At 43.4% G+C, this 13,267-nt stretch overlaps 1 protein-coding gene across 6 annotated transcripts in view; it reads right to left on the bottom strand.

Moving 5' to 3' along the window:
- NR3C2 (nuclear receptor subfamily 3 group C member 2) overlaps positions 1-13,267 on the bottom strand; it is a 452,700-nt gene that overhangs the window by 44,298 nt on the left and 395,135 nt on the right. For all 6 annotated transcript variants that reach the window (XM_070386627.1, XM_070386626.1, XM_070386630.1 and 3 more), the window contains one exon: positions 8,668-8,798. In XM_070386627.1, coding sequence (XP_070242728.1) covers positions 8,668-8,798 — 131 coding nt within the window. The remainder of the gene's footprint in view (positions 1-8,667; positions 8,799-13,267) is intronic.

Raw genomic sequence — 13,267 nt, forward strand, 5'->3', positions numbered from 1 at the left:
TTCCAATGCCTGTCTCTTAACCTCAAAGCTACACTATCCTGTGGCCTGTCATCAAAGTTTTTATGAACCCTAACTTGCCAATACGTCTGAGGTAGGAAAATATACTTTGATTTTTCAGGACAACTGGAAGAAACACAGACAATCTAAGCTGGGGCTGAAATTAGAAATTCAAGTTCAAATGTCAAAGACACTTGGGGAAACCAGCTGTCTATCACGGGGAGGACATGCTGCAAAGAAGCACTTCCTATTCTCTTTGCTCTAAGATCACATGACCACTGAGGCACTGTCACGTGACCACCCAGACAGCCTGCCGGCAGGTCTGTGGCCGGATTTGTGTGTGTGACGGGTAAGAGGACAGTGCTGTACATACAAAACAAGATCACAACCTTCCGAAGGGAAGAAGTCACATTCACCTTTATCTTCAATAAGAGAAAATTAAGAAGTATGTTTTCTTCTTTCCTTGTATAGAGCGTGCCTGTGTGTGTGCATGCGTACACAGTCATGTCAGACTTTTGAGACCCCATGGAGTATAGCCCGCCAGGCTCCTCCATGCATGGAATTCTCAGGCAAGAATACTGGAGTGGGGTGCCACTTCCTTCTCCAGGGGATCTTCCCAACCCAGGGACTGAACCTGGGTCTCCTGCATTGCAGGCAGATTCTTTACCATCTGAGCCACCAGGGAAGGCCTATAGAGTTGCTAGTTTTTTCTAATTAAATGAAAAACATCTCACTGAAAATAATACTTTGAAATTCAGCACCTGTAAGCATAATAAGTGATTCTGGGACCTCAAAGGAGGTGATCTTTCCCAGGACACACGTGAACACAGTTTATGGACACAGGGAGCAACCTGTGCCTGCATTCTGCGAGGAGATGGAGGGCAGAGCGTAAACTACAGATGCTCCCTTTGAAAATCCACTTACACGTTTGCTTTTGTTCACTACAGCCAATAAGTACTGATGCTTTAACTCTGAAAAATAAAGTCACTGAGAACTTTCATTTTTGGAAGATGAAGATGAGAAAAATTCATCTTGTGGTATTAATAGTCTTGAGTATGAAGTTGCTCTTACTTTCATTTCTCAATTGCACATGCTATTTGCTCATTTATCAGATCAGATCAGTCGCTCAGTCGTGTCCGAACTTTGTGACCCCATGAATCGCAGCACGCCAGGCCTCCCTGTCCATCACCGACTCCCGGAGTTCACTGAGACTCACGTCCATCGAGTCGGTGATGCCATCCAGCCATCTCATCCTCTGTCGTCCCCTTCTCCTCCTGCCCCCAATCCCTCCAAGCATCAGAGTCTTCCAGTGAGTCAACTCTTCGCATGAGGTGGCCAAAATACTGGAGTTTCAGCTTTAGCATCATTCCTTCCGAAGAAATCCCAGGACTGATCTCCTTCAGAATGGACCGGTTGGATCTCCTTGCAGTCCAAGGGACTCTCAAAAGTCTTCTCCAACACCACACTTCAAAAGCATCAATTCTTCGGCCCTCAGCCTTCTTCACAGTCCAACTCTCACATCCATACATGACCACAGGAAAAACCATAGCCTTGACTAGACAGACCTTTGTTGGCAAAGTAATGTCTCTGCTTTTGAATATGCTATCTAGGTTGGTCATAACTTTCCTTGTAAGGAGTAAGCGTCTTTTAATTTCATGGCTGCAATCACCATCTGCAGTGATTTTGGAGCCCAGAAAAATAAAGTCTGACACTGTTTCCACTGTTTCCCTATCTATTTCCCATGAAGTGATGGGACCGGATGCCATGATCTTCATTTTCTGAATGTTGAGCTTTAAGCCAACTTTTTCACTCTCCACTTTCACTTTCATCAAGAGGCTTTTTAGTTCCTCTTCACTTTCTGCCATAAGGGTGGTGTCATCTGCATATCTGAGGTTATTGATATTTCTCCCGGCAATCTGGATTCCAGCTTGTGTTTCTTCCAGTCCAGCATTTCTCATGATGTACTCTGCATATAAGTTAAATAAACAGGGTGACAATATACAGCCTTGACGTACTCCTTTTCCTATTTGGAACCAGTCTGTTTTTCCATGTCCAGTTCTAACTGTTGCTTCCTGACCTGCATACAAATTTCTCAAGAGGCAGATCAGGTGGTCTGGTATTCCCATCTCTTTCAGAGAATTTTCCACAGTTTATTGTGATCCACACAGTCAAAGGCTTTGGCATAGTCAATAAAGCAGAAATAGATGTTTTTCTGGAACTCTCTTTTTACATGATCCAGTGGATGTTGGCAATTTGATCTCTGGTTCCTCTGCCTTTTCTAAAACCAGCTTGAACATCAGGAAGTTCATGGTTCACGTATTGCTGAAGCCTGGCCTGAAGAATTTTGAGCATTACTTTACTAGCGTGTGAGATGAGTGCAACTGTGTGGTAGTTTGAGCATTCTTTGGCACTGCCTTTCTTTGGGATTGGAATGAAAACTGACCTTTTTCAGTCCTGTGGCCACTGCTGAGTTTTCCAAATTTGGTGGCATATTGAGTGCATCACTTTCACAGCATCATCTTTCAGGATTTGAAATAGCTCAACTGGAATTCTATCACCTCCACTAGCTTTGTTCGTAGTGATGCTTTCTAAGGCCCACTTGACTTCACATTCCAGGATGTCTGGTTCTACGTCAGTGAGCACACCACCATGATTATCTGGGTCATGAAGATCTTTTCTGTACAGTTTTCCTGTGTATTCTTTCCATCTCTTCTTAATATCTTCTACTTCTGTTAGGTCCATAGCATTTCTGTCCTTTATCAAGCCCATCTTTGCATGAAATGTTCCTTTGGTATCTCTGATTTTCTTGAAGAGATCTCTAGTCTTTCCCATTCTGTTGTTTTCCTCTATTTCTTTGCATTGATCGCTGAAGAAGGCTTTCTTATCTCTTCTTGCTATTCTTTGGAACTCTGCATTCAGATGCTTATATCTTTCCTTTTCTCCTTTACTTTTCGCTTCTCTTCTTTTCACAGCTATTTGTAAGGCCTCCCCAGACAGCCATTTTGCTTTTTTGTATTTCTTTTCCATGGGGATGGTCTTGATCCCTGTCTCCTGTACAATGTCACGAACCTCATTCCATAGTTCATCAGGCACTCTATCAGATCTAGTCTGTTAAATCTATTTTTCACTTGCACTGTATAAGCATAAGGGATTTGATTTAGGTCATACCTGAATGGTCTAGTGGTTTTCCCTACTTTCTTCAATTTCAGTCTGAATTTGGCAATAAGGAGTTCATGGTCTGAGCCACAGTCAGCTCCTGGTCTTGTTTTTGCTGACTGTATAGAGCTTGTCCATCTTTGGCTGCAAAGAGTATAATCAATCTGATTTCGGTGTTGACCATCTGGTGATGTCCATGTGTAGAGTCTTCTCTTATGTTGCTGGAAGAGAGTGTTTGTTATGACCAGTGCATTTTCTTCACAAAACTCTATTAGCCTTTGCCCTGCTTCATTCCGTATTCCAAGGCCAAATTTGCCTGTTACTCCAGGTGTTTCTTGACTTCCTACTTTTGCATTCCACTCCCCTAGAATGAAAAGGACATCTTTTTTGGGTGTTAGTTCTAAAAGGTCTTGGTCTTCATAGAACCGTTCAACTTCAGCTTCTTCAGCATTACTGGTTGGGGCATAGACTTGGATTACTGTGATATTGAATGGTTTGGCTTGGAAACGAACAGAGATCATTCTGTCGTTTTTGAGACTGCATACAAGTACTGCATTTTGGACTCTTTTGTTGACCATGATGGCTACTGCATTTCTTCTGAGGGATTCCTGCCCGCAATAGTAGATATAATGGTCATCTGAGTTAAATTCACCCATTCCAGTCCATTTCAGTTTGCTGATTCCTAGAATGTTGACATTCACTCTTACCATCTCTTGTTTGACCACTTCCAGTTTGCCTTGCTCATTTATAACTGGTATCAGTAAAAATTCACTTGGGTCATCAGCTCTTTAGAACAGCTAAGTATGTTTTTGAGTGCTACATGTAACCCCGGGAATCAAGAATACCACTGCTCCCAAATAAACCCTGTTGTCCTATATAAAGATATGGATTATCTTGCAAATTAACTTCACACATGATGTTAATGACCTCCTTGAGTTTTAATTGTTGAGGCTTTTCGTTTGTGGTTTATCTTAACTCTATTTTTGTGGGGAAAAAATAAATCCCTGTGGGCATTGCACACATTCCTGAGGCTGCCACAATATTAGTTGTGGTTTCAAATATTTGACATTCACACTCATAATTAGATGGCCTTCATTATGTAACAGTTTTTTTCTTTCAAATTAAACCCTTGTTTTAAAAGTATACAAAAACATAAAGAACGATGGAAATAGGTAGAATGTTAACTGTGAAACTATAGATGTGCTTTCTACCAAAATCTTAAGGTTAACCCAAAACTTTATAAAATAAACTGAGAGTTTATATATACATGCTTTCATAGCCCACCTATTGAGACACATTTTTTTTTTTAAGTTTCAAAATGTTATGGAGTAAACCTTTCATTTATACAGATACTTATGGATATTACACATTTAAAACATTACCTAAAATGAGAATGGAGTGAGCACATTTCATGACTGTATTTCAGTGCTGTTTGGTGTAGCTACTGAGATTAACCAAAAGCTTTCATACTTCTGACAGTTGTGTTATCAAAAATTCTCAAGATGATGAACAACTTGTGTCAAATATTACTTGTGTTTTACTGCTGTGACGGAAATATATTGTACCATTTTCCTAGCCAGATATTTTAGAAGTTGAAACAGACCCACAAATAAAAGAGAACTTAGGCAAAACCTCAAATTTTGGAGGTCTGCCTAGATTTTCTGAATTTACTTATTAAATGCAGCAGGGCTCCTGGAAATCATCCAGAATCTATGGGCTGGAGAAGAGCAAAAAGACAGCTGGGTGGGAAGCTGGTTTGCTTTCCTGTGTGAGCAAAAAGAACATGATCTTCTTGATGTTACAGCCTAACTTTCCTCATACACCGGACATCAGGTGTGTAATGTAACCTTCTAAATAAGAAGAAAAATTTTCCTACATTCTATCAGAGATTAGCAAAATAAGCTTACTAAAGCCTGAAGTTTTCAAGATTGATACAATTCTTTACTTCTGTTCTCCTGTTTTTTTTTTATTTTGCTTTTTCTGCATCAGTAAAAATCAGCCTTGAATGTACTGAATTACCTGGAAGCTAATAAATTAATTTAGGGAGCTAAATGATATCAGAATTGATTATAAGGTTGACTGACTAAGTGGATGTAAAAGGACAAGATACCAATAACAATTGAGTGGCCAACGTTTATAAAGGATTATTATCATGAACATTTTTAGAAAAAAATTTAAATTCTATCACCCATTTGATATTTTTTTCCTTTTTCCTTTTTTTAAATTTCTTCTAACGGTTAATGATACAGCTTGGAAAGAGGACTGAAATCACTGTTGCTGAATGTAAAGAGTACATTTCCAGGGAATTATTCCGTGGCAGTCCAGAGGTTAGGACTCTGCTTTCACAGCTGAGGGTGCAGGTTCAATCCCTGGGCAGGGAACTAAAAGTACATTTCCCAAGTTCTGTTCTAGAAAGGATACGCTGGGAGCCTCAGAAATCTGGAAGAACAATGGAGCAGGGAGAAGAGCCTGGTTCTACTGAGCCTGTGGACGGAGGACTGCAAACACCAGCTCCTGAATGTGGGCTGAGCGTACAGTGAGGAGTGGTGGGTACTGAGGACTGGTGGGGCCTGCAGTAAACTGGGGAGAGCATGGGTTCCCTGTGCAATCAAAGTCCATGGCAATCAAACACGACAAAAGGCCGAAAGCAACCTGAAAAGCCTTGCTGGCCAAGCCAAACACAGCTGAGACACGCTGACCCCAACGCCCTCCCAGGCTACTGGTCTATCTTCGCTGCTGGAGTCCAGCCCAGCCGGCTCACCCTCCCCTCTCCCTGCGGCTGGGGGTCCCCTGCTGCCAGCCTACCTTCCACCCTTGCATCCGGCTGGAAGGGAAGGTCAAAGCCCTGGGTCTGAGTCCTGATTCACCAAGGAGGCTGCACAAGTCACACTTGCACGCCTCTGTTTTGTCCACTTTAGACAAGTTAGCAGTCTTGCACCATTAAATCAGATGATAGATGGAAAAACTCTTTGGAAACCTGAGAGAGGCCAGATGTGTGTAGGGCAGATACTGACACACCAGCCCCTGCCTTCCCCTTCCTGCCCTACCAGGTGCAGGCTTCACTCTTCCCCAGACCCAATTCCTCCATGCTGAGATCAGCAGCTTTTCTCAACCATTCTATCCTCAATGCTTGGCTGCTCATGCCACTCACTTCCAAACAGCTCTACTGAAAACCCTTCACCGCAGCCACTGATTCCTGGGCCGAGGGGAGGGCTGGGCATGTCTCAGATGCTCTTTTCAGCTTCCAGGGGGTCACTCAACAGCCTCTCCTCCTTTGAAGTTGGCGCCACTTGCCCTGGTGTCCTGGCACCCAGAACATTTCTCCTTTTCCTCAGTGGTCACGGCACTTGGTTCTGAGATTTCCTCTCTATCCTGTCTCCTGCCATCATCGCAGCCTCACCCTCATCTGATGAGAGCTTCCTCAAATTCCTTCCCCTCTGTTTGGAAAGGCTTGGGCCGCTGTCTGGGGAAGAAGTGTTTAGCATCCTTGCCAAGGCTAATCCTGCCTCCCTCGTCTCTCCTGGCTCCTTCTGCCATCGACTTCTCTCCTCTCATGCTTGGTTCCAGATGCCCGAAGCAGCTTCCCATCAATCTGCAAGTCCCTGGCCGTCTGGCCCCTGCCTGATGCCGCATGGTCAACCCCAGTAGGCTTCTGTCAGCATTCCTGGCTTCCACTGGAAGCTCTGCCACGAGTCACGCCTCTGGGAAGCCTTGACCTCTGGGCCCTCTGCCAGCTCCTCTGCCTCCCTGATGGTTCTCCCTGTCCCTCAGCACTGCGTTCCTCCTTTCACGCACCTCAGTGGGTCTTCCCTCTTCTTCCTGTGCCTCGGCACCCCCACTTGCCATTGGACTTTCCTGTTCTACAAAGATCATGTCAAGCTTATATGTCAATATCCAAATTTGTTTTCTGAGTTCAAGTCCCCCAGTTTCCCCCTCTTTAGGCCTCCCTCTGAGGCTACACATGCTCAGTCACTCAGTCATGTCCGACTCTTTGCGACCCCATGGACTGAAGCCCACCAGGCTCCTCTGTCCATCGGATCCTCCAGGCAAGAAGACTGGAGTGGGTTGCCATCACATCCCGCAGGGGATCTTCCTGACCCAGGGATGGAACCCACATCTCCTGTACCTCCTGCATTGGCAGGTGGGTTCTTTACCACTCAGCCACCTGGAGAAGTCATTTTATACTCCATAAAATCCGCTCCAGTCCCAACAAGAATGCACTTCTCCTCACAGTATCACTACCACCTCACAATCATCTGTGCCCTCAAAACCCAGGTTGCTTCTGATCCAGACTGTTTTGCGCCCCTTCTCGTCAAGGCTGACTCTGCAGTGTGTCTCGAATGCATCTGGCGCTGTCAGCAAGCTGCCCACCATCATTAAGAAAGTTAAAGTGTAGTCGCTCCGTCATGTCTGACTCTTTTGACCCTGTGGACTGTAGCCCGCCAGACTCCTCTGTCCGTGGAATTTCCCAGGCAAGAATACACCATTATTCAGGCTGTTATTTCAACAGCTTCACAGCAGGTCTCTGGGCTTCCGGTCTGGCTCAATTCTCTGTCTGACTTGGCCTCTCTCTCTCCTCATCCCATCCCCTTTCCTTCAGTCTATCTACTGCCAGACGTCTTCATGAAGCCATAAAGGACCCCTTTGGCCATGTCAGCCCACTACTCAGAGCCTTCTGGACCACACTCCCCTGCTTGCCTAATAGACAGCAGATGTCTTCAACAGGTGGGAATCTTCCAGTTCAATCTACAGGGCAACCATGCCTCCCCAGTCCAATAGTACCTGATATACCTTGAAAAATTGGTGGATACATAAATGAGATAAAAAACAAAAATCATAAACAGGCAAAACAACTCCGCAGAGCTAAGCACTATTATGTGGGTCTGCTTCCCACACCACCATGCTCTCTCACGCTCCCCAGCAGGGAGGTCAGCTCATGCCTCGGACTCAATCCCTCACCCTGGCAAAGCTCTCTGAGATGAAGCTTCATCAAGCATCCTCTGATGCCAAGAAGTGAGAATGTGCTTCCCTCCTCTGAGCCCCCAGGACAGTCTTTATCATGACAGACAATCACTTTCCACAGTGTATTAAAATGACCTTGAATTTATCTTACGGGAGACAGTGAAGGACAGGGAAGACTGGCGTGCTGCAATTTATGGGGTCGCAAAGAATCTGACATGACTCAGTGACTGAACAACAAAAACAAAACTCCCCGAGGGTTGAGACTGTGCCTCATTCATTCTGGTAGTTCCTGAACTGCCCAGTCCCACCATATACATAACAGACACTTAACGAATCCTTAGTGGCCGGATGGATGAAGGGATCAAGGCAGGTGCACCACCCAAAGCTTCTAACTCTGCAAGTAACTTAATTCATCCTGCACCAACACCCTCTGCCCACCTCCTCTTACTTTTTTTTTTTTAATACTGACTATCTGGCCCTAGAAACAGGCTAGTCTCCGAAAGGGAAGATGATGTGACAGTATAAAAAAGTGCCAGTTGGACATCAATTTACTTGTGCTCAGCAGCAGCAACACTTTCATTACGGTGTATTCCTCGAAGGTGAGCTGCAGCCGGACAAACTGAAGGCTGATCTGGTGCATCCCCTGGCAGAGCTCATACATGGCAGACTGGTGCATCTTCTCTCTGCAAAGGAAAAGCAAAGATGTCTGAGATTGGAAGGTCCAGGACCAAACCCAGACCAGCAGCCCCAGGGAGCCCACGGAGAAATCCGAGTCTGAGTTATGCCTTTGGCTTCAATACAGAGCAGGTGTGTATTTGCAAAAGAGACGTCAGCTGCCTAGCACGGTGACTGGTAAACTGCCTCTCGACCAACCTAGCCAGGCTGTTTATTCGTCCCCTTGGAGAATGTCAGAAGCACCGAAACCAACCTTTTTTCAAAGTGTGCCATGACTCCACTTTACATCAAGGGTGATAATGTGTGATGGTGCTGTGTGTGATCCTGAGATCATCCATGGAGTGGAGATGCTGCTGTGATGTGGGGTGAAGCCCAGAGATTCCAAGCCCTTACTGTTTGGAAGAGCTGTGTTAGATGCTATGGACACATGGCAAGGATGACCAGTCTCATTTCCACATGGGACCTCCATTACCCTCCCATAGAGGTTGTGAAATGTGCCTACTAATGCTTTGCAGCAACACATTTAACAAGACAAACCAGGCACTTCCCTGGAAGTTCAGTGGTTAAGACTTAAAGTTCCAAGGCAGCGGCTGTGGGTACAATCCCTGGTCAGAAAGCTAAGATCCCACATGCCTTGTGGCCAAAAAACCAAAACATAAAACAGAAGCAATACTGTAACAAATCCAATAAAGACTTAAAAAAAGAAAGAGAAACTGAATTTTGAAAAGTGAAGGGAAATCAGACAACATTTAAAAAGATTCCTCAAATGGAACCTCTCTGGTCCAGGAGAAGATGATTTGGGAATGTGTGTGAAACATATACATCCATTCAACCAACCAACAGAGCCACTCTCTATGCCAAAATCCAAGTGTTTCCATAAAAATCCACAAGATATTACAACACAAGTCATGATTATCTCTTTCCGTGAGAAGGAAGGCAGGCATCATTTAATTGTTCAGATGTTTTTCCTCAAAGTGATAAATCCTCTGGGAGGCCCTGGGTAAGTACCAAGTTATGATGACCAGAAAGAAATGAGTGAAAAAGAGACTACTAGTGAGAAACATGCCTGATGACTCAGGCCACAGACACAGCGGAGTTGATGATGGCTGATCCACTTCTATGAGTGACTGAACGCAGGGGAGCGTCCGTGGCAAAGCCACCCTGGGACTCCTCTTCCAGGACACACTCTTGGATTCCAATGGCAAAATTCTCTCTAAAAGCCATTTGTAAAGAACTCATCATAGAACACATTGCATTTTTCTTGGTATTATTGCTATATGTTTTTCTTTCCCCGTAATAAGCTAGGAGATATTTTTAACCATTAAAAATTAGAAAATTTTTTTTAATGTATGAAATTTTAAATTTAATTAAAAATTTTAATAAAAAATGCAGCATGTTGGATCTTATTTTCCCTACCAGGGATCAAGCCTGTGACCCCTGCATTGGGAGCACAGAGTCTTAACCACTGGACTGCCGGGGAAATCCTTTTAATTGAAGTATAGTTGATTTACAATGCTGTGCTAATTTCTGCTCTGCAGCAAAGTGATTCAGTTATACATATATATATACACACACACACATTCTTTTTCATATTGTTTTCCATTTCCATTTCCATTTCCAAGTACAGTTCCCTGCGCTATAGTAGGACCTTGTGGTTTATCCATTCTATATATAATGCTTTGCATCTGCTAATCCCAAACTTCCAATCCTTCCCCACCCACCCGCCTTGGCAACTACAAGTCTATTCTCTGTATCTGTGAGTCTGTTTTTGTTTCATAGGTAGGTTCACTTGCATCATATTTTAGATTCCGTATATAAGTGATATCACTTGGTATTCATCTTTCAGGGAGCTATCTCTAAATAAGGAAATATTTTCAAAATACTTGCACACACATCCAAACCCAAACACACACACATACACACACACACACAGAAAAACAGCAGGAGACTACGGATCCACCATGAAGAATTAAGAATGCAAATATATGCTAATATCTTTGCCATATTTGCTTCAGATCTTTAAAAAGTGAACAAGGCCTAGTTAAGTCCTGTTCTGCCTCCCTCCTTGTCCCCATTCATCTTCCTCATTCAAGAAGGGAACCACCCACCACAGGAGATTCCCATTTTCTCTCAGATATGTACACTTTACACACATGTATGTATTCATGAAAACAGCACCCAGTACCACTTTGTTTTATGTAAATTTGAAATTAGATATGCCCATCCTTCTGCAACTTATTTTTATTCAGCGTTGTGATTCTGCGATATGTCTGTTTTAACACACAGGTAACTCAAAGTGAAGTCGTTTTCTCTGCAGAGCCTTTCGTTTGTCTGAACACACCACAGTTTACTAATCCCTTCCACTCCGGATGGACACTGGGGTTGCTTCTGCTTTATGGCTATTCCAGATGAGGCCCCAGGGACATCAGTGGGTATTTCTCTAGGATGAAAACAGAGCTGCCGAGTCATGGATGTGTGCACAGCTGCTGCTTTCATTCCAACCAGAAGGAGATGCGATGTCCTTTTGTTCAAGTCCGGCCAACACTCATCATTAACCCATTTGAATCGTTTTTGCTTCTTGATGAGGGCTGAAAGGTTAGCCCCACTACTGCCTTTATTTGCATGGTCATGATCACCAGCAGGCTGAACATTTTTCAAATGTTTTTTTGACCATTTGAGTTTCTTCTTTTGTGATTTGTCTTTTCATATCTTTAAATACTTTAAGCTTTTTGCCTCCTTCTATCGCCAATCTTTATTCATAATTTTTTTGCCTTATAATTTTTGTCTGATATTAATATTGTTTCTTCCTCATTCCCTCTGCCTCTTTCTTTTGCTCTTTTTAGAATTAGCCTAGGGACTTCTCTAGCGGTCCAGTGGAAAGGACTCTGTGCTCTCACTGCGAGGGCCCAGGCTCCATCCCTGATCAGGGAACTAGGATTCCACAAGCCACGTGGTTGCAGTCAAAGGGGAAAAAAAAAAAAAAAAAGAATTTGCCTGGAATGCCCTTTAAAAAAAATCCCTTATTTACAAAGTCCCCACATAATTATATTTCACACATGTTGCTTACAAACAGCAAAAAGCTGAATTTAAAAAGTCTGAGAGTCTCTGTTTTATAATAGCTTGGTTTAATCTGTTTTCATTTATCATGATTATTGATTTATTTGGAATTTTTTTCCTACCATTTTAACTTCCTTTCCTCCTTTCTACTTCGTTTCATTAAATGGGTCTGGCTTAAAAAATTTTTTTTCTTTGCTCATCTACTGGATTTAGAAGGTTCACATTCTATTTTTACTCTTAAAATAATTAAGTTACGAACTTGCATATTTAAAAATCTAAAGTTAATCAGCAGCTTTTCCACGAGGAACAGAAAAAACGGAGAGTGCTTTTCTCTGGCCTACTGCCTCCCATTCTCACCGTGTCGCTCTTCAGTATTTCAACTTCCACTTGTTTTCAAATCACTGCCCAAGTCTCTCCCTCTCTCTCACATCCACACCTCGTGTCTGTTTAGAGTTACAGATGTATTTCTTTGATCACTGCTGTCAACTGCACTTCACTCCTTACTACTGGGTTCAATTTCCTACTGAAGAATATACATATACATACATATATAATTAAAATTCTGCAGCAGTCAGTCACTGAATGTTGAAATCTTTCCGTCTTGCTATGCCTGAAAGCGTTTTTATTTCACCTGCATTCTGGAATGACAGTTTAACACGTTATAGATTTCTAGTGTGGTAACCTCCTTCAGCAGAGAAGGCAATGGCACCCCACTCCAGTGCTCTTGGACGGAGGAGCCTGGTAGGCTGCAGTCCATGGGGTCGCTAAGAGTCAGGCACAACTAAGCAACTTCACTTTCACTTTTCACTTTCATGCATTGGAGAAGGAAATGGCAAAGCACTCCAGGGCTCTTGCCGGGAGATTCCCAGGGATGGGGGAGCCTGGTGGGCTGCTGTCTCTGGGGTTGCACAGAGTCGGACACGACTGAAGCGACTTAGCAGCAGCAGCAGTAGCAACCTCCTTCAGTACTTTGAAGATAGTATTCCACGACACCTGGATCTTCACCACCACTTCTGGGATTTTTTTTTTTTAATTTTATTTTTAAACTTTACAATATTGTATTGGTTTTGCCATATATCACATGAATCCGCCACAGGTATACACGTGTTCCCCATCCTGAACCCTCCTTCCTCCTCCCTCCCCATACCTTCCCTCTGGGTCGTCCCAGTGCACCAGCCCCAAGCTTCCAGTATCGTGCATCGAACCTGGGCTGGCGACTCGTTTCATATATGATATTATACATGTTTCAATGCCATTCTCCCAAATCATCCCACCCTCTCCTTCTCCCACAGAGTCCAAAAGACTGTTCTATAAATCTGTGTCTCTTTCTTGTTGGTCTAATTGTCTTTCCCTTATAGGTAGAGAACTAGTACTTTCCTTGGTAGCTTAATAAAAACTTGCTCTGTTTATTTTTGATGCT

This window comes from Bos mutus, chromosome 17, assembly GCF_027580195.1.
Source record: "Bos mutus isolate GX-2022 chromosome 17, NWIPB_WYAK_1.1, whole genome shotgun sequence".
Taxonomy (NCBI): domain Eukaryota; kingdom Metazoa; phylum Chordata; class Mammalia; order Artiodactyla; family Bovidae; genus Bos; species Bos mutus.